Source organism: Ovis canadensis, chromosome 26 (genome assembly GCF_042477335.2).
Source record: "Ovis canadensis isolate MfBH-ARS-UI-01 breed Bighorn chromosome 26, ARS-UI_OviCan_v2, whole genome shotgun sequence".
NCBI classification, from domain to species: Eukaryota; Metazoa; Chordata; class Mammalia; order Artiodactyla; family Bovidae; genus Ovis; species Ovis canadensis.
The window spans coordinates 19,146,515-19,170,199 of NC_091270.1; the positions used below are offsets into that span (position 1 = coordinate 19,146,515).

General features: G+C 39.2%; 1 protein-coding gene across 1 annotated transcript in view; it reads right to left on the reverse strand.

Moving 5' to 3' along the window:
- Nucleotides 1–23,685, reverse strand: part of CSMD1 (CUB and Sushi multiple domains 1) — a 2,061,903-nt gene that overhangs the window by 621,960 nt on the left and 1,416,258 nt on the right. Inside the window, exon 8 of the mRNA XM_069573063.1 lies at nt 4,274–4,361. Within this exon, the coding sequence (XP_069429164.1) occupies nt 4,274–4,361 (88 nt within the window). The remainder of the gene's footprint in view (nt 1–4,273; nt 4,362–23,685) is intronic.

Sequence of the window (23,685 nt, forward strand, 5' to 3'; positions counted from 1 at the left end):
TGGGGGAATGCAAGAAGAAAGATGAACAAGGAAACAAGATTGGCTCCAGACAGCTGAGGTGCATCTAAGAGGAAGGAATTCAGTCAGCCCAGGGGCTTGGATCTTCCCATATAGAGAGTGCTAAATTCCTTAACTTGATTCCTGATCTTTGATGTTCAGTCTGCCTGCTCCCTTAGTTGCAAACTTGTTATGTGGCCTGACTCCCCCTCCTGCCTCCTTGGAGCATTTTTTTTCAGAGCTACTGAATTCTCTCTCCCAGGCTTGGAGTCCCAAATTTCCCACCGAATAAAATAACTCTTTACTTTCAGGTTGTGACTATATTTTTTAATCAATAATATGTGTTTTATTGGGGTTTCCCAGGTGGTACTAGTGGTAAAAGAAAACCTGCCTGCCTATGCAGGAGATGTTTACGAGACACGGGTTTGATCCCTGGGTCGGGAAGCTTCCCCTGGAAGAGGGCATGGCAACGCACTCCAGTATTCTTGCCTGGAGAATCCTACATACAGAAGAGCCTGGTGGGCTACAGGCCATAAGGTTGCACAGAATTGGACAGGACGGAAGCAACTTAGCATGCACACACATGCACTTCTATAGAAAATTTAATCTTTCAAATAATTTTCTCAGCTGTTATATTATTTGACTGCCATAAACTCAGAGACAGGTAAACTAATTAATTAATTAAACATAGTAGAAATTCCCCAGAAAGTTAAGAATATGAAAGGCTGACAGTTTTAGATGGAGCCATTGCACCCCTGCTTTGACCTGCCAGGCATACACCCAGCCTGGCTTCCAGTCCAGACGCATCAACAAACTCCAGCAGCTAAGGCTCATCTTCAGGTAAGCTTCCGTAGGAATAAGGCTGTTCTCAGGATGAGACAGAGCAGAGGCCAGCACAGTCACCTTACATGCTAAGTAAATCTCTTCCTGCCCTTGTGGCAAATCGATACTGGCCCTGGATGTTTCTGAATTCCTTGTTAACTTTTGAAAATTCATCAGTTTCTCTGGCTCTCTTTACCATATTTTGCTAATTGGAACAGTTTGACATTGTCATATAATTTGCTTTGTTTTAAAGTAGAGCTCTACCAAATAGACCCAGGAAGTTTCTGGGTTCGAAGGATGACAGAGTATTGAATGGGCAATTCCTCTCATACACAAGTGCTTTGGAAAATACCCTTGGAGTTCCTTTGTATCCACCACCCTTTCTGTCACCAAGGAGAGAGAGACAAAAAGGGACTAACTATCCTTCAGTTGGGTAGGGGAAGACAGTGTGTAAAACAATAATGCAGATTTACTGCTCCAACCCAGCGGAGAGATGTATAAGGTTTTTTGGAAGCAAGGCCTGGAAAACACTTCCCCAACCCCCCACCCCCACCCCCACCCCCACCTCCAGGTAAGGGAGAAAGAAGAAGTTTACTTCTAAGATAAGAAGGGAATCCTGAGGACAAATATGCTCTATGGGTTCTAGCAAGACTGCAAGTTAGAACCATTTGCATCATTTAAAAATTAATCATGTTCCTGAGTGCCTTCCACTGATGGCTGTTTTACATTTGAAATCAGTAGTTTTCTTTCTTAGCTGACCACCACAGCCATAAAGACACCACGTAAAGGATGCAGCAAACCCCCTGGGGTGCTAATAACTGCTCATAACCTACTTTTGTTCCAGGAACTTCCTTGACACTAATGTAGGAAGCCAATGATGAAAGGCAAGGGCAATGGGCAAAAAAAGTGGATAATTTTGCCCTGGAATTCCCCCTGGATTGAGGTGGAAGGTAACCTGTAGTTAAAATCAACTTCCTGCTCAACCTTCTATTCTCTTTATCCCGTTTTCTCTGTTCCCCATAACCAGGGGGCCCTTTTACAAAAAAAATTCACTTCAGAGTTGCTATCTGAAGCTCTTCTCCAAAGGAACCTGAACTAAAATACCACCACCTTAAGGTATATTCAGTATTTGGGACATTTAAATTGTGTCAGCTACAAACTGGCGTGTGCCAAGAGCATCGCCAGGAGCTGAACAGCAGCCGCATGGGCACTTGCCACCTGCCTCTGTGGAGACTGAGCCCTGTGCTGCAGCTGGTCTTCAGCACCCCCGCTGCCTGAGGGGTTCAGGTGGAGTGAGGCACTCTGTGCTCCAGGGCACCCCGTGGAACTGGTCTTTAGAGAGCTAGATATTTTCAGGAACTGATTTCATGATCCTGTTAGGCAATTAGAATAGGAAAAGGAGTCCAAAATGGCTAAAAGACAAAGAAGGGAAAAGCCCACAAAAATAGAACAAAGGAAGGTCCAAGGACCAGAGTGAGGACCTCGGGTAAAGCAGATGGCCCTCCTGGCTAGCCTGGTTTACACAGGGCAGGCCCAGGGGGAGGAGAAACAACATACAAAAGGAGGAGCCAAATTTGAGCTGGGGGCCTCTCTTCTCTTGTCTTTTGGGTCTGCCTGCCCTCACTCCTCAGAGGATGAACCATCCTTTGTTTTTCCTAATAAAGCTGAGCTATAACACTGGTCCATCTGTTGCTTCAAATTTTTGCTGCAGTGAGACAGAAGTGAGGAAATTACACACTCTCCTAACAATCCCAGTCCTTGCATCTCTTCATATCTAGAAAAATGCTAAATCCCTTCATGGTGCCATCAGTTCCTTGTGACTAACAGAGAACCTTTTGTAAAGTAAGCATTTGATTGCACTGAACTCCCCCCCTCACTGAAATCTTATGTATTGACCTTCCCCCACTGCCTCTTCAGAGCAGTCTCTCAGAGGTATCTGAGGTGCTGTCTCCCAGGCTGCGGTCCTCATTTTGCCCCAAATAAAACTTAACTCACAGCTGTCAAGTTGTGTGTGTGTTTAGCCAACAACTGTAACCATTCCAGTTGTCTATTCCATTTAAAATAAGAACAATGCTATTGTCCAAAGCATTTCAGTAGCACATCTATACTTATGTTTCCTTTTCATGTAAATATATATATATACACACACACACATATATATATATTTATTTCATTTTACCAATTTCATTACAGCCACTCTACAGACAATTTTATTATTTCCTCTAGTCATAAAAAAAGACACTGCTATTTCAGTTTCACCGAGTAATATTTCTTCTTCCTTCTCTAAATGTATCACTGCTTTCATTCAATTTTCAGCTCACTTTAGCAGCCTCAATTCTCTCTTCCTGTTTCTTTTTCAAAAATAATGAGATTATAAGGAATAAAAACTTGCTCTTGCTCCCCTTTACTGTGACTTTGCAGCTTACTTCTAATACTAGTATTCATCTTGTAAGCTAGAGAATGTTCAATTAATTGAACTAATTAAAGACAAAAATCTAAAAAGAAATCACTATTATAATCATTACTTTAGTCATAATGTATCAACTATAAAGCAGACTCTAATAATCATAATCTAATAAAATGAATCATAACATTTTCTTCATAAACTGCATTGATTGCCACTCACATTAATTATTATAAAAGTTTATTTAATGAAATAATTATAAGACTATAGCTAAATTTTTCATTATCTATTTTTAAAAACAATAACTAAACTGCATTAGAATTGGCTCAGATGGTGAAGAATCTGCCTGCAATGCAGGAGACCAGGGTACAATCCCTGGGTTAGGAAGATCTCCTGGAAAAGGAAGTGGCAACCCACTCCAATATTCTTGCCTGGAGAATCCCATGGACAGAGGAGACTGGAGGGCTAAAGTCTATGGGGTTGAAAAGAGTCAGGCAACTAAGTGACTAACACTTAACAATTTTCTTTTCATAGGAAGGTGTTGTTGTCATTTAGTTGCTCAGCTGTATCCACTCTTTTGTGACCCCATGGACTATAGTTTACCAGGCTCCTCTGTCCATGGGATTCTCCAGGCAAGAATACTGGAGTGGATTGCTATTTCCTTCTCCAGGGGATCTTCCTGACTCAGGAATAGAACCCACATCTCCTGTGTCTCCTGCACTGGAAAGTGGATTCTTTTTACCACTGAACCACCAGGAAAGCCTATATGGGAAGGTAGAAAATTAAAACCAGAAAAAATCTTGTACACAAATTTTGATCAGACCCATCAAGTTGGATTTTTAATAGTGGCTTATACACTGAAAGGAACAGACTCTGGAGTATCTGGAATTTTCCACCACAATGTGTTTTAGAATTCTACAGATATTATAGCTGCATGATAACTGAGAAGTTGCACCTTTAAATCAAAAGGCAAGATAATTAAAACTACAGGGTGAAATTATAATGAGCTAGAAAATAACATGCTATGGAAATAAATACTTTCTCTCCTACCTGAAGTCTGAACCCGCTCTCCTGCCATTCTCTGGAATCCCAGGATCTGGACACATGTCGGAGACCAAAGCAACACCTCCTTGCGTTACTGTAATAGAAAGAAATATGATGATACTGCTCAGGAAATATCCATATAATGACATTATATTAGACAGATTTGGCTCTTTAATGATGATGCCTTAACATGTGATTTCTATTAGGAATTCAGACAGTTTAGTTAGATTAAAATAAATCTACTCTTATTCTTAAAAAAACAGACTTTTATAGAGGAGGCCAAAAATCTTCGGTTGGAACTCTTTCTTCTACTAACGAAGTCTTCATACGATTAACATTTTCTCATTAAGATCAATTTAATGACAACTAACAATTAATAGCATGATGGGGGAAAAAAAAGAGCATCATGCCACAAACTGCTTAGCTTATATAGAAGATAGCTTTCATTCATTTCCATGGATGAAATGGAAGTGTTAATTATCTATTAAGATCTATACAACAGATATTTCACATAAAGTTACTTATTATATTATAAACATGAAAAATGCTTATCATTTAAGTTAAACAAATAACAATCTTCTTGTGCAGTGTGCTGATTTATTTTTTGAATCTGTGTATAAAGAGTCTTTCCTCCTGCTAGGATGGTTTACAATCACAGATTAGTTTTTAAAGGCGTCATTTGCTTGTTAGAGTCATTTGCTTGTTAGAGTGGCCACTACTCCAGTAACCATCCCACTATCTGAGTAGTCTAATCCAATCAAGGCGACATGCTCTCTTTCCAGAAATTTTCAATAGTGGTCTTGTGACTCAATTCAGTTCAATGACACATGAGAGGAAGCCTGCAGGAATGCTTCTGGGAAGACCTTCCTGTTAGGTAGTAGTAATCATCTCTTTTTCACTCTGGACCTTATCATGTTTGAATTTCAAATTCGTAACTCTTGGTACCATCTTGTTACAGTACAGGTTTTTAAATCTGTAGTCAGTGGTCTACTAAAACATCTCTAAATTTATTTTCTAAAACTGTTCTAGCTTTAATAAATTGTCAAGCCTCAATAAAGAATTTAACTTCTACCATATTTTTTCTGCCATCATCCGCTGTATAACTCCCACATTTGCTCAAGTGAAACAGTTATTACTGTGTCAAGTCATCCTCCTCAAGGTGAATGGCTATCACTGTTTATAGAGGAAGTAGTCCACAGTAGGGTGGTTCTTACTGCACTATTTTAGCATATCACACTGGTCTAAAGTGAAAGTGAAAGTGAAAGTCACTCAGTCGTGTCCGACTCTTTGTGACCCCATGACTATATAGTCCATGGACTTCTCCAGGCCAGAATACTGGAGTGGATAGCCTTTCCCTTCTCCAGGGGTCTTCCCAACCCAGGGTTAGAACCCAGGTCTTCTGCATTTCAGGTGTATTCTTTACCACCTGAGCCACAGGGGAAGCCCAAGAATACTGGAGTGGATAGCCTATCCCTTCTCCAGTGGATCTTCCCGATCCAGGAATTGAACTGGGCTCTTCAGCATTTCAGACAAATTCTTTACCAACTGAGCTATCAACAACTTAAAGGCTTAGAAAGATCTACCTCAATATCGTCTCTGTTTTTCTCACATGGAATAGTAGCAAAAAAGTTAACGACAAATTGAAGGAACCCACACAAATCAACTCAAAGTATTCTGGGTCTTTTTTAAAGATAATGTCAAAGCTGCTTACTTATTCAAAACAAGAGTGCTTATTTGGAATTCTCCGAGTGCACTGAATGAAATAGTTAAGTCTGAATAGTTTGCAGATGGCAGGAAGATAACAAAAAAATGATGAGAGATAAATGGTAAATATGTTTGATTTTCTGAAACAGAGATAGGCGCGTAACAGGATAATGATAGAAATCCATGGTGACACTTTATGTACAAGAAAACTAGTTTTTCAAACTCAACTACTCATTCCATTAGCATCATCAGCAATTAATGGGTCTCAAAACTGAATCTGAAACTTGCAAAGAATGATGGTGATATATTTGCTTCAAGCAGGATCCTGATGCTGGAGAGAAACATTTCCAAAAGAGAGGAATTCCTGGACTTACTATCATTTTAACTCTAATTTTGTCAAATTATATCTTAACCAAATATCACAGGACACATGTCATAAATACTAACAAATATACGACACTTCAGTCAAAACCTTAGAATTTAAAATCAAAACTGGAATATTCAGTAGGTAGTTTGATGACCCATCATTAACTAATAGTAATGTAAGATATAAAATTATACATGTGGATGAAGAGATACAAATCAGATAGTTTGTAAAAGACTTTGAATGAATTTAGATTTAAACTGTGGAAATTATATTAATGTATACATAATCAAATTACTCTTTCACAGCATGTTGGTTTTTATGCTATCTCATTAGACCCTCACAAGTTTCCTATGAAGTAAATAGAGCAGTAAGGAGCATGCTTTTCCCATTAAATTGTAACCGAGCCAGGTCCTACAAGGCTTTCCCAGGACAGATTCCCCCATGTCCTCTGCTTTCTTCTTGTCCATAGAATACTTGAGCCTCTTAAGTCTTCCCCAAGTTCAAAATAATAAACTAAATTAGAGAAGTGAGAAAATGTAGAAAGAAAGGAAAACAGTCAAGCAAGGCAAAATTATAATGCTTTAGCCATTAAACAAAGTCAAGGACCTTCAGTTCCTCCTAAGAGACAGATAACATTTGGAGCCATGTCCTTTGAGCTGCTTTGAAGATACTGAAAGCTCCACCCACCAGAGGGAAGAGGTTAACTGCATCCTGACCACAGGCACATACTGGTTGGAACCAGAAGGCTGATGATGCTGACTCCCAATTACTTCACCACCAACCAACCAGAAGAATGTCCATGAGTTGATCACACGCCCAGCAACCCCCCTCCCCTCCCCTTGTCTTTAAAAACCTTTTCATGAAAGACTTTGGGGAGTTCAGGCCTTTTAAGCACTAGCAATCAGGACTCCTTGCTTGGCACCAGCAATAAATGCTACACTCTCCTTCACCATAACACAGTGTCAATAGTTTGGCTTTACCTCATATGGGTGAGTGGACAGAAGATTTGTTCAGTAGTGAAAATTATCCTGGTCTTTGAGGACATGTCTTGTGATCGTCAATTCAAATTCAACACAAATTTGTTTTTTGAACAAATTATATAGCTAGATTGGTGCCTCAGTAAAGGAAGCAATCAACACAAAAGAAGTATACACAAATTGCTTCTATGAAAAAGGATATCGTAAACAAATAAAGTGGCAGAGACAAGATTTAGATTAGTGAAACAATCAAAAGTAATTAGAAATAAAGTACTAAGAATGATGATGATGATAATGTAAAATTAAACTTTACTTAAGATTAAATTAAAGCCAATTTAATCTTGGCTAGAAACTACAAGTATCATTTATACACATTTAAAACTGAATCCTTACAACCATTCCATGAGGAGATAACGTCAAACCCATTTTCCAAGAAAGAACTGAGGACAGAGTTACCACTCAATTGATTATAGATCCAAGTTTATTTTCTTACATTTGCTCCAGTGAGCTAGTGAGATAGTATATTAAAGGCCTTTGCAAATTAAAGTGTGGCTTTTAAAAATAATTTTTAAATTCTTAATAATAAAATTCATTTTATTGTAAAAATGAACCAAAAAGTAAAGGAAAAAGGTGTATTCATGTGTTATCTCCCAGTCAAGCATACACATGGGAAGCCATATGGTCCCAACCACGAGGCTTTAGTTCAAATGCCATCTGGTGGCAATTTTCCTGCAGTAAAAAAGACCAGATTCACAGGCTTTCCACATGAGACCATTAGCCACCTTCAGAGCACTAGAACAACGAATTGACTGGAATATTAAACCTTCATGTAAGATGCCATTTTTCAAAGTTAAAATTTGGTTTATATTAATAGATCTTTGGATCAATAATCCAAAATAGAAGTCATTTAAGTCAACTCACACTTTTTAGTGATATTGCTCCTGTGAATTATAGCATATTTTTATTGTTGATATTTATTTCTTCAGAAACTTAAAGACATATTTCAGCTGGATTAATTTTGAGACTAATTCTAACCATTTTAAACTTTCAGAGAGGTGACATATGTTTCTAGTTGCATAACAATCAAGAACCTTGTTACACAAAACACATTCTAGTTAAAATTCCTCAGGTAGCAATATCTCCACTGTATCAATGACCTTTACATGTCAAAAACCCCATGCTAGGCATGTGTGTTTTTTGGATAGTGTGAACCTCAGGCTTTTCTGCGATAATCAGGTTGAATAAGTCAACACTGACATTTGTTCTTTCACATTTAATGGATTCAGTCTTTACTTTTTAAGGCACTTCCCTTTTTTGATTTGCAAGATGCTGTATCACAGTAAGAATGAAGCATCCATATTACTCTTTCCTCAAAAGCCAATACCTTGATTAAAAGTTCATTTCAACAATATTTCATATTGTAGTAATTTCCTTCATTTAGCTATAACAGGGTTGTTTTCACTTAAACAGCATCACATGGGACATTTTCATATGCATAATAGAATTTTTGATATTTTTTTTCTTTCTACTGAATATATGCACCTTCTCTACCAGCTGTCAGTTTTGATCCCAGAATGATAAGCATATACTGACAAACTTCATAGAAACTAAGAGCTTCTTGATGAAGGTGAAATAAAAGAGTAAAGAAACTGGCTAAAACCTCAACATTCAAAAAACTCAGATCATGGCATCCAGTCCCATCACTTCTTGGCAAATAGATGGGGAAAAAATGGAAACAGTGACAGACTTTATTTATTTTGGTGGGCTCCAAAATCATTGTGGATGCTGACTGCAGCCATGAAATTAAAAGACACTTGCTCCTTGGAACAAAAACTATGACAAATATAGACAGTGTATTAAAAAGCAGAGACATTCCTTTGCCAACAAAAGTCCATGTAATCAAAGCTATGGTTTTACAAATAGTTATGTATGGTGTGAGAGTTGGACCGCTAAGAAGGCTGAGCACCAAAGATAATATGCTTTTGAACTGTGGTGTTGGAGAAGACTCTTGAGAGTCCCTTCAGCTGCAAGGAGATCAAACTAGTCAATCCTAAAGGAAATCAATCCTGAATATTCATTGGAAAGACTGATGCTGAAGCTGAAGCTCCAATACTTTGGTCACCTGATTTGAAGAGCCAACTTCTTGGAAAATACCCTGATGCTCGGTAAGACTGAAGGCAGGAGGAGAAGGGGACAGCAGAGGATGAGATGGTTGGATGGCATCACTGACTCAACAGACATGAGTCTGAGCAAGCTCCAGGAGATGGTGAAGGACACAAAGATTTGGACACGACTTTGTGTCCATGGGGTCACAATGATTCGGACATGACTGAGTGACTGAAGAACAACATAGAAGTAGGTGAAACAAGAATTGCTGACGTTTTTGATAACAAATTCTTATTATCACAACATTAGGGTTTCAAATGTATAGGTTACATAGAAATAAGTTGTCAAAAACACATTGCTTTGATCTGAAGTATTTTGGACCTCAGATTAATGGGTGGCTAGTGAACTAACTATGAACAGTATGAAAAGGCAAAATGATAGGATACTGAAAGAGGAACTCCCCAGGTTAGTAGGTGCCCAATATGCTACTAGAGATCAGTGGAGAAATAACTCCAGAAAGAATAAAGAGATGGAGACAAAGCAAAAACAATACCCAGTTGTGGATGGGACTGGTGATGGAAGCAAGGTCTGATGCTATAAACAGCAATATTGCATAGGAACCTGGAATGTTAGGTCCATGAATCAAGGCAAATTGGAAGTGGTCAAACAGGAGATGGCAAGAGTGAACGTGAACATTCTAGGAATCAGTGAACTAAGATGGACTGGACTGGGTGGATTTAACACAGATGACCATTACATCTACTACTATGGCCAGGAATCCCTTAGAAGAAATGGATTAGCCATCACAGTCAACAAAAGAGTCCAAATGCAGTACTTGGATGCAATCTCAAAAATGACAGAATGATCTCTGTTTCAAGGCAAACCATTCAATATCATGGTAATCCAAGTCTATGTCCGACCAGTAATGCTGAAGAAACTGAAGTTGAATGGTTCTATGAAGACCTACAAGACCTTCTAGGACTAACACCCCAAAAGATATCCTTTTCTTTAAAGGGGACTGGAATGCAAAAGTAGGAAGTCAAGAAACACCTGGAGTAACAGGCAAATTTCACCTTGGAATACAGAATGAAGTAGGGCAAAGGCTAATGGAGTTTTGCCAAGAGAACGCACTGGTCATATCAAACACCCTCTTCCAACAACACAAGAGAAGACTCTACACATGGACATCACCAGATGGTCAACACTGAAATCAGATTGATTATATTCTTTGCTTCCAAAGATGGAGAAGCTCTATACAGTCAGCAAAAGCAAGACGAGGAGCTGACTGTGGCTCAGATCATGAACTTCTTATTGCCCAATTCAGACTTAAATTGAAGAAAGTTGGGAAAAACACTAGACCATTCAAGTATGAACTAAATCAAATCCCTAACAATTATACAGAGGAAGTGAGAAATAGATTTAAGGGACTAGATGTGATAGACAGAGTACCTGATGAACTATGGATGGGGGTATGTGACATTGCACAGGAGACAGTGATCAAGACCATCCCCAAGAAAAAGAAATGCAAAATAGCAAAATGGCTGTCTGAGGAAGCCTTACAAACAGTTGTGAAAAGAAGAGACATGTATACTATCATGTGAATTGAATCGCCAGTCTATGTCTGATGCAGGATGCAGCATGCTTGGGGCTGGTGCATGGGGATGACCCAGAAAGATGTTATGGGGAGGGAGGTGGGAGGGGGGGTTCATGTTTGGGAATGCATGTAAGAATTAAAGATTTTAAAATTTTAAAAATAAAAAAACTAAAATTAAAAAAAATTTAAAAAAAAAAGCAAAGGAGAAAAGGAAAGATATACCCATTTGAATGCAAATTTCCAAAGAATAGCAAGGAGACATAAGAAAGCCTTCCTCAGTGATCAATGCAAAGCAATAGAGGAAAACAACAGAATGGGGAAGACTAGAGATCTCTTCAAGAAAATTAGAGACATCAAGGGAACATTTCATGCAAAGATGGGCACAATAAAGGACATAAATGGTATGGACCTAACAGAAGCAGAAGATATTAAGAAGAGGTGGCAAGAATACACAGAAGAAGCATAGAAAAAAGATCTTCATGGCTCAGATAATCATGATGGTGTGATCACTCACCTAGAACCAGGCATTCTAGAAGGTGAAGTCAAGTGGACCTCAGGAAGCATCACTACGAACAAAGCTGGTGGAGGTGATGGAATTCCAGTTGCACTATTTCAAATCCTAAAAGAAGATGCTGTGAAAGTGCTGCACTCAATATGTCAGCAAATTTGTAAAACTCAGCAGTGGCCACAGGACTGGAAAAGGTCAGTTTTCTTTCCAATCCCTAACAAAGGCAACGCCGAAAAATGCTCAAACTACCGTACATTTATACTCCTCTCACATGCTAGTAAAGTAATGCTCAAAATTTTCCAAGCCAGGCTCCAACAATATGTGAACTGTGAACTTCCAGATGTTCAAGTTGGATTTAGAAGAGGAAGAGAAACCAGATATCAAATTGCCAACATCCGCTGGATCATTGAAAAAACAAGGGAGTTCCAGAAAAACACCCACCTCTGCTGTGTTAGGGGCTTCCCTGGTGGCTCAGATGGCAAAGCATCCGTCTGCAACGTGGGAGACCCAGGTTCTATTCCTGGATAGGGAAGATACCTTGCAGAAGGAAATGGCAGTCCACTCTAGCACTCTTGCCTGGAAAATCCCATGGACGGAGGAGCCTGATAGGCTACAGTCCATGGGGTTGCAAAGAGTCGGACACAACTGAGCTTTATTGACTATGCCAAAGCCTTTGACTGTGTGGATCACAACAAACTGGAAAATTCTGAAAGAGATGGGAATATAGGACCACCTGACCTGCCTCCTGAGAAATCTGTATGCAGGTCAGGAAGCAACAGATAGAACTGGACATGGAACAACAGACTGGTTCCAACTAGGAAAAGGCTGTATATTGTCACCCTGTTTATTTAGCTTATAATATGCAGAGTACATCATGAGAAATGCTGGGTTGGATGAAACACAAGCTGGAATCAAGAACCCAGAAAAAATATCAAAAACCTCCAATATGCAGATGGCAACACCCTCATGGCCATGAAAGTGAAGAAGAACTAAAGAGCCTATTGATGAAAGTCAAAGAGGAGAATGAAAACGTTGGCTTAAAGCTCAACGTTCAGAAAACAAAGACCAAGGCATCCAGTCCCATCAGTTCATAGCAAATAGATGGGGAAAGAGTGGAAACAGTGGCAGACTTTATTTTGGGGGGCTCCAAAATCACTGCAGATGGTGACTGCAGCCATGAAATTCAAAGATGCTTACTCCTTGGGAGAAAAGTTATGACCAAACTTGCCAACAAATGTCCATGTAGTCAAGGCTATGGTTTTTCCAGTGGTCATGTATGCATGTGAGAGTTGGCATACACAGAAAGCCGAGCACCAAATAATTGATGCTTTTGAACTGTGGTGTTGGAGAAAACTCTTGAGAGTCTCTTGGACTGCAAGATATCCAACCACTCCATCCTAAAGGAGATCAGTCCTGAATATTCATTGGAAAGACTGATATTGAAGCTGAAATTCCAATACTTTGGCCACCTGATGTGAAGAGCTGACTCATTTGAATAGACCCTGATGCTGGGAAAGATTGAAGGTGGGAAGAGAAGGCAATGACAGAGGATGAGATGGTTGGACGGCATCACTGACTCAATGGACTTGAGTTTGAGTGGACTCCGGGAGCGGGTGATGGAAAGGGAGGCCTGGCGTGCTGCAGTTCATGGGGTCTCAAAGAGTTAAACACGACTGAGCAACTGAACTGAATGAAACACCCACATACAACTGCCTTTATCTGTGAGCATCTTGGCTGTATTTTCAAGGTGTTTAATTTAACGCAATGTTGGACATTTTTACCTGGGTGCTCTCTATCTTTCATCATGGCATACTTTAATTCTTTCACTTTTAAAACACTAGAAATTGAATGTCCACTAGCATAATTTTTATGTTTTGATCTTACCTGAGTTCTCTTATTTCCAGTTAAGGCCATTATCTTAAACTCTCTCTTGGTTTACTGTAATTTATTTCTATATCATAATGTAATAAACCATGCTAATATAATAAATGCATTATTGAGAAGCTCTTTCAAGCAATGTTTATCTGCTTTCTATTGTACAATATGTATAGACTATTTGGCCAGCATTCAAAACCTTCTGTCTTTCTAATATTATTCCAACTACCACCTGCAAGGATCTGATATTCCAGGTGATCTTAGATACTCCAAATTCTCTCACTGTTAAGCTTTTATTTCTCTTTAACACTGAACATTTAACACTTCTTTTAAGTAATTGCTTTTCTGACAGAGGGAAGACCAAGTCAATTTCTTATATGTGATATAATATTAAAAATTATCCTCCAACTGCTACAATCACTATGGCAGCCAATAAATATTCAGAGAGGGATTATTTCATTTATGCATTTTCCAGTTAAACCAAGGTGTTTATTTGCTATTCAAATAAAAATAAATATAATAATATGCTAGTACAAAATTGGTACAAATTAACAGCATTGAAGCTTTTATAATATCCCTGAGAGTGGTCCTCATCTCTGTACAATTCCACAGCTTCCTCCAAGATTTTTACTAGGATGTATCCTGGAAGCACCCAGAGGAGCTGTCTCAGACCTCCACTGGCCCCCACAGGAGACCTCCTCTAGCCCCACAAGTGCAGAGTGACCCTCACCTGAGGACCAAGCTGCCTTAGCCTGGGGTCTCCTGCCTGTCACTTCTGTGCTGGTCTTCGTGAAAATGTAAGCACTCTGGACTTAGGACTCATGAATAATGTTTAAGACCTACTCAGAGATGTCTTAAAGGATACCTAATCATTGCTGGTCTTCTAACAGGAAAGACAGCATGTGACCAGGTCGATTAATATTACTATTTTGCATAGCATCTAAAATACTAGCATAATAAACCTGAAATATGAGAGAAAAGGGGGAAAAAGCTCGAAGTCAATGTACAGTATAATTGATTTCAGGACTATATACATACATATATATGAATATATAAAATATATAAAATTAGAGCTGACTCATTGGAAAAGACTCTGATGCTGGGAGGGATTGGGGGCAGGATAAGAAGGGGACGACCGAGGATGAGATGACTGGATGGCATCACGGACTCGATGGACGTGAGTCTGAGTGAACTCTGGGAGATGGTGATGAACAGGGAGGCCTGGTGTGCTGCGATTCATGGGGTCGCAAAGAGTCAGACACGACTGAGTGACTGAACTGAAGTGAACTGAACTGATATTTACTTATTTTTATTTTATTTTAAAGGTAATAAAAGGTTTTATTTTAAAGGTAATACATTTAAATTGTAAGACCTTATTTGTCAATTACTAGGTTTAAAAAATAGGAAATATTTATTATCTAGTAATGAGCACCCATAGAAAATTTCTTTCTCATAGTAGAGTATAAGTGATTTTAGAAGCTTGTATATAAGTAAATACTGACTAATACAGTAAATGTAAATAGCATCAGCATGTATCATACATTTTATGAATTATTTAGTTTTCACTTATGCATATATATGCTTTCATGTTACTAATTTTAAATTAATTAAATAAATATTAAAGATATAATATTCAATCAAATATATGTTAATAACCCATATTTGCTTATATAAAATAGTTAAATATATAAATATTGACAATATTTAATTAATATTTAATACAAATAGTTTATCTGCCATATATTTTTATAATCTCTTATACATTATTAATGTGTGTTTACAATAATACTATATAATAAGAGAATGCTTAGAATATCTTTATGAATTCCAGGCGGGCAGAACTCAAATTCTTTGATGATTTTTTGAAACGTAGAGTTTAGCATTAATATATTGGTAAATCAAACTAGTTTGGTCACTCCTAAAATTCTCACTATCTTAGAAATTTATATGTGTAATTTAACTCTGAACCTTAATCAGATGTTTTGCAAATGTAAAATTAAGAAACAGCAGTATTTTTTTGACTACTATAGAACATTTCTTACAGGATATTAACGGTCATTTGAAAACACACACAGCCTCAAGTTATTTTGGAGAAGTGGAGGGACTGGTCGGGAGGGGGGACACCAGGCAAGGGAACATGTGAGCAAAGACATGGAGGACTCAGAAATACAGAGAACCCAAGTCCAGAACTGAGGCAGATGTCAAACCGTGAAAATGCGTTTGACTGAGATTCCTCATTTCCAAAAAAAAGAAAGAAATATTGAAGTATAGTTGATTTACACTGTTTTATTCATTTCAGGTATAGAGAAAAGTGATTCAAATTAGATTCTTTTCCACTATAGATTCTTTTTTGAAAAACCTTTTTATTTTGTATTGGAGTATAGCCCATTTACTGGCTAAGTAACATGAATTTGAGCAAACTTCCAGAGACAGTGGAGGACAGAGGAGCTTGGTGAGCTGAAGTCCATGGGGCTACAGAATTGGCTGTGACTTGGCGACTGAACAACAGTAATAAAGCAGGTTAACAGATACTGTTGTGTTGTTTCAGGTGAATACCGAAGGTACTCAGTCATACGTACACACGTACCCACTCTCCTCCAAACTCCCCTCTGAGGAGGAGTCTCACTTACTTCATGTATGCATGCCACACGGCATTCCGATCTCTTCCTCATCGTGTGTATGTACATGTGGATGTGTTTAGTTACATGTGCTGATCATCTGAAACCTAAAATGTGTATGAACTACATGAGATGGTCCCCACCTCACAACTGACTTGACTTAAAATGCTTTGACTTTATAGTGATGTGAAGAGATGCATGTTAATCAGTGTGTGGTCAGTTCAGCTCTTGTGATGCTGGTTGGCAGCAGCAGCTTCAGTTTCCCATCAGCCACACAATCATGAGAGTCAAGTGCCCATATACTTAGAGAGCCTGGATCCAGCAGCTGTTCTGTTTTTTCTTCTTTAAGTGCCCTTTTCAACAAACGACATGGGCTCCCAGGTGGTGCTAGCCTGCCTGCCAATGTGGGTTCCAGCCCTGGGTTGAGAAGATTTCCCTGGAAGGAGAAAATGGCAACCTCCTCCAATATTCTTGTCTGGAGACTCCCATGGATCCTGGTGGGCTACAGTCCATGGGGTCACAAAGAGTCAGGCATGACTGAAGTGACTTAGCACACACATTCGACACTTCACTGTAAAATAAGCTTTATTTTGGATGATTTTACCCAAGGCTAGTGTCCAGGGCATGTTGAAGGTAGGCTGGGTTAAGCCACAAAGTTGAGTAGGTTAGGTGCACCAAATACATTTCTACTTAACCATATTTTCAATTTATGATGAGTTTATCAGGACATGAGCCCATTGTCTGTCAAGGAAGATCTGTATACAGTTAGTCAAAAGTATTGACTTTGAAATGTTTTCTTTGAACTCTGGATTTTTCACTTTCTTAAATAGTAAATACCACAGGACTACACTTAATCAACATTTTACATTTTCTTACAAATGGTAAATGGTGAAACGAATAGCATTTAGGCTAATTTGGCAACATCTTTCATGCTGAAACAAACATAATTTGGGATTAAGAAAAGGGAAAGCAGACTGGCTTCATTATTACAGGATGTAAACTGAAAAATAAGATGGAAGTTTTGTCTTAGAAAAATCACAGAAATTTAGTGATGAAAAATTAAAAAAAAAAATATAGCCAAGTCCTTCACTTTTCATTCTGGAGAGTAAAACCCAGAAAGGTTAAGTGACTTTCAAGGTGTGGTGGGTGGTAGAGCTGGGGTCAAACACAGATGCTTTAATGCCAATGGAACCTTGGGCAGGCTTGCTGTTGAGCCTTTATGAACCTCCATCTTCTCACCTGAAATATCTGCCATGAAGCATTATTGTGAGGCTTTAATGTCTTAGCTTTGCAGTATGCCAAGCAATTCTTAACAAAAAGAATAGTTCTACCAGTATTCACTCCTCTCTCTTTTTTTGCTGTAAACTCCTTGGGCTAAATTATTTCTGTGTTTTCTTTCAACTCTAATATTCCATGAGTCTGTCTCTGTAATTTCCATCCTCAGTGAAATTTCATTGAGTGTTGTTATAACACAAGTTTATTTTATAAAAGACTAAGGAAATGGAAAATATCCCATGATAGACACAGAAACAATGCAGGTAAAATGATATTCTACTGAAAGCAACATAAAAAAAAAAAAGCTTTCATAAAGTAAAAAAAGAAAAAGAAAGAGAAAGACATGACTTGAGTAGTACAACCAGAGGCCAAGAGACACAAATGGAACTGTCATTCAAGAACACAGGTCTTAGTGTCTCTCAAACAAACTGGTTGTATTGGAAATTGTGCCTTTCAACTTGGCAGTAAGTGGATTTGAAATTTTGTTTTCACAGTATTTACACTTGTTTCTTGCAGTGCTATTGTGATACATTTAAAAGCCCACAATAGATGTTAACATTATTTTTGAACAAACTCTGCATTTTTATTCATAAGAAGCAAACAATTCAAATGATTTTTTGATATTTTGAGTAATCAAAATCACCATGGAAATAACACTTGGAAATAGAAATAGCAAGTTAATTGCGGCCAATCCCATTTAGTTATTTACTATCCACTCAGCAAAGTATTGATTGAACGCCCAGTACAGGGCGTCCTCTGGGTTAGCATCCAGAAGGTTTAGGGAGAAGACCTCACAGAGAAAGCATCAGACGATACAACCCTAGAGCATCAGTCGCCATCACAACTGAAAGGTGCTGCGGAGAGAAGAAGAGAATGGCATTAGAAAGTAAGGGACAGAAGGGGCGAAGACCACATCTAGGATGGGGGCGGCACTGGCCTCTGCTGGCACTTAAAGGGGCAGTGGAGTTAGCTAAGGGCAGGGTGAACAGAATAAGCCCCCTGCTCAGTAAAACACAGAAGTCAAGCTTCTCCGACGGGAAGATACAGAACCGAGAAATGAAGGCCCAGTCACCCATCTCAGTGCAGCTCGAGAAGTGATAACCAAACAGGAAACCACTGAAGATGCTCAGGTGGGAAGGTCTGACTTACTCTAGAGAACTGGGCAGAGAGAGGGAGGAGGCTGTAGACGCTGTCCACATAAAGGATGATGGGGGCTTGGACCGGCAGGCGACCGGGAGATGGAGTGCAGTCTACAGCGTCTCACTGTGCTGGAGATGAAATGGAAGCGACTCTGTGGCTGGTTAGGTTAGAAGGCCTGGGAGACAGGGAGTTATCTGTCTCAAGGAACCCATCATTTCAGGGGTGTGGAAAGCAAGAGGAGAACGGATTAAGCTTGGAAGGGGAAACATTCCCTTTTGAACTGTTACACTGAAGATGCCAATAGACAAGCCCAGTGGGCAGGTCAGCTGGTTTGCTGGGTCAGGAGACATACCATTTTACAGAAGTACGGGACTTGTCATACAGGTGGTATTGACGATCAAGGACACCACTGATAGATCTTCAATGAGATTTGATCACCGTCTTGCCCTGGGACAATTCAAACACGTTTCCTGGCATGTGCTTTTCCTTCTGCCTAAAATGCCCTTGAGCCACATCTTTGTATTACTGCCTTCTTGGCACAAGGAGATAAGCCCGAGGTCTCCCCTGAGGAGCCTTCTGTGAACACCTCAGCTAAACCAGCAGCCTGTCCACACTGTTCTCTATCCTAGTTGCTGTCTTTCAGTCTCTAGGTTGTGTCCAACTCTTTGCAACCCCATGGACTGCAACACTACAGCCACATCTGGGTTCCATTATCTTCTAGAGTTTACTCAATCTCATGTCCACTGAGTCAGTGATGCTATCCAACCATCTCATCCTCTGTGGTCCCCTTTTCTTCCCGCCTTTAATCTTTCCCAGCATCAGAGTCTTTTCCAATGCGTCAGCTCTTCGAATCAGGTGGTCAAAGTATTAGAGCTTCAGCTTCATTATCAGCCCTTCCAATGAATATTCAAGGATGATTTCCTTTAAGATTGACTGGTTTGACCTCTTTGCAGTTCAAGGGACTCTCAAGAGTCTTCTCTATCTTACTGTTCATTTTATTTTCTTGAAAGCAACTAACGCTATCAGAATTGATACCAGTTATTTATTTGGGACCCCTTCTTACATAATGCAAGCCCCTTTTGGTAGATCATTTTCTATATTATTCATTAGTCTATCCCCAGAATCTGTAGAGACCAGCACACGGTAGGAAAACAATTTAGGTTAGCTGAAGACTGATGTGAGAAATTCAAGAAGCCAGTCCCCAGCTGAGTCTACAGTAGTTTTAATATCTTGAGGTCAAGAACAGGCAGATTAAACAACCAAGGAACTGAGGAGGAGCAGGTAAGGAGGCAGGCCATATCATGTGGAAGCCAAGGTAAGAGAAATTCCCAGATGAAAATGGTTTGAAACAATATTAAGAAGCCAAGTAAACAGGAAGTTAAAACATATTCACTGATTTGGCAACACTGGAGGTTATTAGTGATTTTAGCAAATTCAATACGAGTTGAATAAAGAAAGACTAAAGATCTCAGATGGAAGGAGGAGGTTAACAGTTCAAAAAAGAAAATGTTCTAGTTACAGCTCCTGAGAAAACAAAAGATTCTCAAAGGATTTATCTTGAAGAAAGTGGAGATTTTTCTGCCTTAGACACTAACAGTTAAATAACTGACCTATCTTTAAAATTTAGCCTCTCTTTAAAACTTGAATTGTCCAGAGATAATCTGACTTCACATACAGTAGGCCAAAATTGTAGCACTCAGAGCAAGATGCCTCTTCACGGCCTTCCGTACTGCATCTCAGTCACCCTAAAGTTACTGACTGCACACTTAGAGAATATAGATTCTATCACTGTGAGTGAATGCACTGTCCATTTTCTCATTTTTTATATAAGAATGCAAGTATTTCTCCTTCAGATCTTGTTACAGTTTTCTTCATTACCAGGAGAAAAGTAATAAGCTTTTTCTTTAAAGTTCTCAGCACAGAAAACTAATCTAATAGAAATGCAAAAAGATATCCCAAGATGAAAGGTACTCAGGTGATTTGAAAAGGCTATGATATGCAGTGCTAGCTTTTAAGTATACGGTGATATAGCCATTTTATCATGGAAAGGTCAAGACCTAGGTCAGCAGAGCTGGCTGGAGGCATCTTCATCTCATCAGTTAGAGCCCCACTTTGCACCTTGGACTTCATTCCTGACCAGTCACTCCCAATTTACCCTCATTGAGTTACTGGACCCAAACTAAAGACTGCTCCTGGGGTATTTCCGTCTTAATAAGAGGTTATTTTAGTGAGAGATAATACCAAAAGGTCTTCCTTGATGGATCAACGGTAAAGAATCCGCCTGCAATGCAAGAGACTTGGGTTCTATCCCTGAGTCGAGAAGATCCCCTGGAGAAGGAAATGGTAACTTGCTCCAGTATTCTTGATTAGAGAATCCCATGGACAGAGGAGACTGGTGGGCTACAGTTCATGGGGTTGCAAAGAGTAGGACATGACTTAGCAATTAAAAACAAGAAGTAGCAGAAACTTCTAGATATATCTCAGTCAAGCTGCAGTGATTAATTCTCACCTTTTGATGGGGGTTGCAGATGGATTAGGGCAAGCAGGATGATGCCTCTTTTCAATGCATGAAACATTCAGCTGATTCTGAATCTCTTGGAATTTCTTAAAAAAAAAATAACTAAAATGATTTTAATGCAAATGACTCATTTCCAGGATATTTAAGCCTGGAAATGATTTCAATTGAAAAGGCAAGAAACACAGGTAAGGTCAAGTCTCCTGTCACTCCTCTGCACCCCTCTCTGCTTTCGCTTTTAGGGCACAAAGAGGGCTCTGTCTAATGTCCTCCCCGCTTAGTGACTGTACTGCTCCACAGTAACCCGCTTCAAGGAGGAAGCTCTCAGAGAGGGGCAGATGATGAAATGAAGCAAGAGGCTTTAGAAAATGCAATTATCATTTCAGAAGTACAAATTTTACTTTAAAAGGAAAAAAGAAGCTTTGAAAAGTGTGTTCTTTCAAATGCCAGCACTATCTTTCCTTAGTGAATATCCTATCATCTGGTGCGTGCAAAGCCACTTCAGTCATTTCTGACTCTTTGCGACCCTATGGACCATAGTCTGCCAGGCTCCTCTGTCCATTCAGTTTTAAACCCTGTGCCCTGCTGTGCCAAACCACTAATTTATTTAATAATTGCTTATATTTTTCCTATCTTCTTCTAAGTTTCTATTACTAAAGAAATTGTTGTTGTGCAGTTGCTATGTCATGACCCCTTTGTGATCTCTTTGTGATCCCATGAACTGCAGGCTTCCCTATCCTTCACCATCTCCTAAGTTTGCTCAAACTCCTGTCCACTGAGTCAGTAATGCCATTCACCAATCTCACCCTCTGTTGCCCTCTTCTCCTCCAGCCCTCAGTCTTTCCCAGTATCAAGGTCTTTTCCATTGAGTCAGCTCTTGTATCACATGGCCAAAGTATTGGAACATCAGCTTCAGCATCAGTCCTTCCAATGAAGATTCAAGTTTGATTTCCTTTAGGATTGACTGGTTTGATCTTCTTGCAGGCCAGGGGACTCTCAAGAGTCTTCTCCAGCACCACAGTTCAAAAGCATCAATTATCAAGCAATCAGTCTTCTTTATGGCCCAACTCTGATATCTCTATATGATTACTGGAGAAAGCATAGCTTTGACTATAAGGACTTTTGTCAGAAAAGTGATGTCTCTGCTTTTCAATACTCTGACTAGATTTGCCATAGTTTTCCATCCAAGGAGTAAGTGTTTTTTAATTTCATGGCTACAGTCACTGTCTGCAGTGATTTTGGAGCCCAGGAAAATAAAATTTGTCACTGTTTTCACTTTTCCCCCATCTATTTGCCATGAAGTGATGGGACTGATGCCATGATCTTAGATTTTTGAATGATGAGTTTTAAGCCAGCTTTTTTCACTCTCCTCTTTCACCTTCACCAAGCGGCTCTTTAGTTCTTCTTTACTTTCTGCCATCAGAGTGGTGTTATCTGCATATCTGAGGTTGTAAATGTTCCCTGCTGCTGCTGCTAAGTCGCTTCAATCATGTCTGACTCTGTGCGACCCCATAGACGGCAGCCCACCAGGCTCCCCCGTCCCTGGGATTCTCCAGGCAAGAACACTGGAGTGGGGTGCCACTGCCTTCTCCGTTAAATGTTCCCTAGGTATCTCCAATTTTCTTCAAGTAATCTCTAGTCTTTCCCATTCTATTGTTTTTCTCTATTTCTTTGCATTGTCCCTTAAAAAGGCTTTTTTATCACTACTTGCTATTCTCTGAAACTCTGTCTTTAGATGGATGTCTCTTTCCGTATCTCCTTTCCCTTTTGCTTCTCTTCTTTTCTCAGCTATTTGTAAGGCCTCCTCAGACAACAACTTTGACTTCTTGCATTTCTTTTTCTTTGGGATGATTTTGGTCATCGCCTCCTATGCAAAGTTACGAACCCCCTTCCATTGTTCTTCAGGCAGTCTTTCTACCAGATCTCTTGAATAGATTTGTCCTCCATTGTATAATCATAAGGGATTTGATTCAGGTAATACCTGAATGATCTAGTGGTTTTCCCTACTTTCTTCAATTTAAGCCTGAATTTTGCAATAAGGAGCTCATGATCTGAGCCACAGTCAGCTCCCGGTCTTGTTTTTGCTGACTGTATATAGCTTCTCTATCTTCAGCTGCAAAGAATATAATCAGTTTCATTTTGGTATTGACATCTGGTGATGTCCATGTGTAGAGTTGTCTCTTGTGTTGTTGGAAGAGGTTGTTTGCTATAACCATTGTGTACTCTTGGCTAAACTGGTTAGCAAAACTCAGGGCAAAGGTTAAGAGCATGACACCAACTAAAGAAATTACAGATTAATATATTCCTGAAGACAACTTATAAAGAACACTTCTCATAAAACACAACTTAAAAAGTCTATGTAAAGTATAATATAAATTATAATGACAGTGAAATATGCCACCCCAGTGTATGTTTATATCTATAGCCTGGAAGTCCAGAGGTGGAGAGATGCAGAGACACATTGCTTAAAAAGTATCATCGGCAATGCCGTATTTTCTTTCAGACGGACAAAATGGAAAACTAAGTGACACTTGACAGTGAATGGGTGTTTCTTCCCCCTGCATGATGCAAATAAAATTTGACATCTGTAAATCTAAGCCTGTTCCCAATTCATAATCAAAAACCAATGTAATGGGATCAAAATAAAGTAGAGAATTGCACCGGTTGTCCCTTCATGCGGAAATCATATTCACTCTTAGACACTGATAACCATTCTAACCTTGAAAAGTTGTACGTATA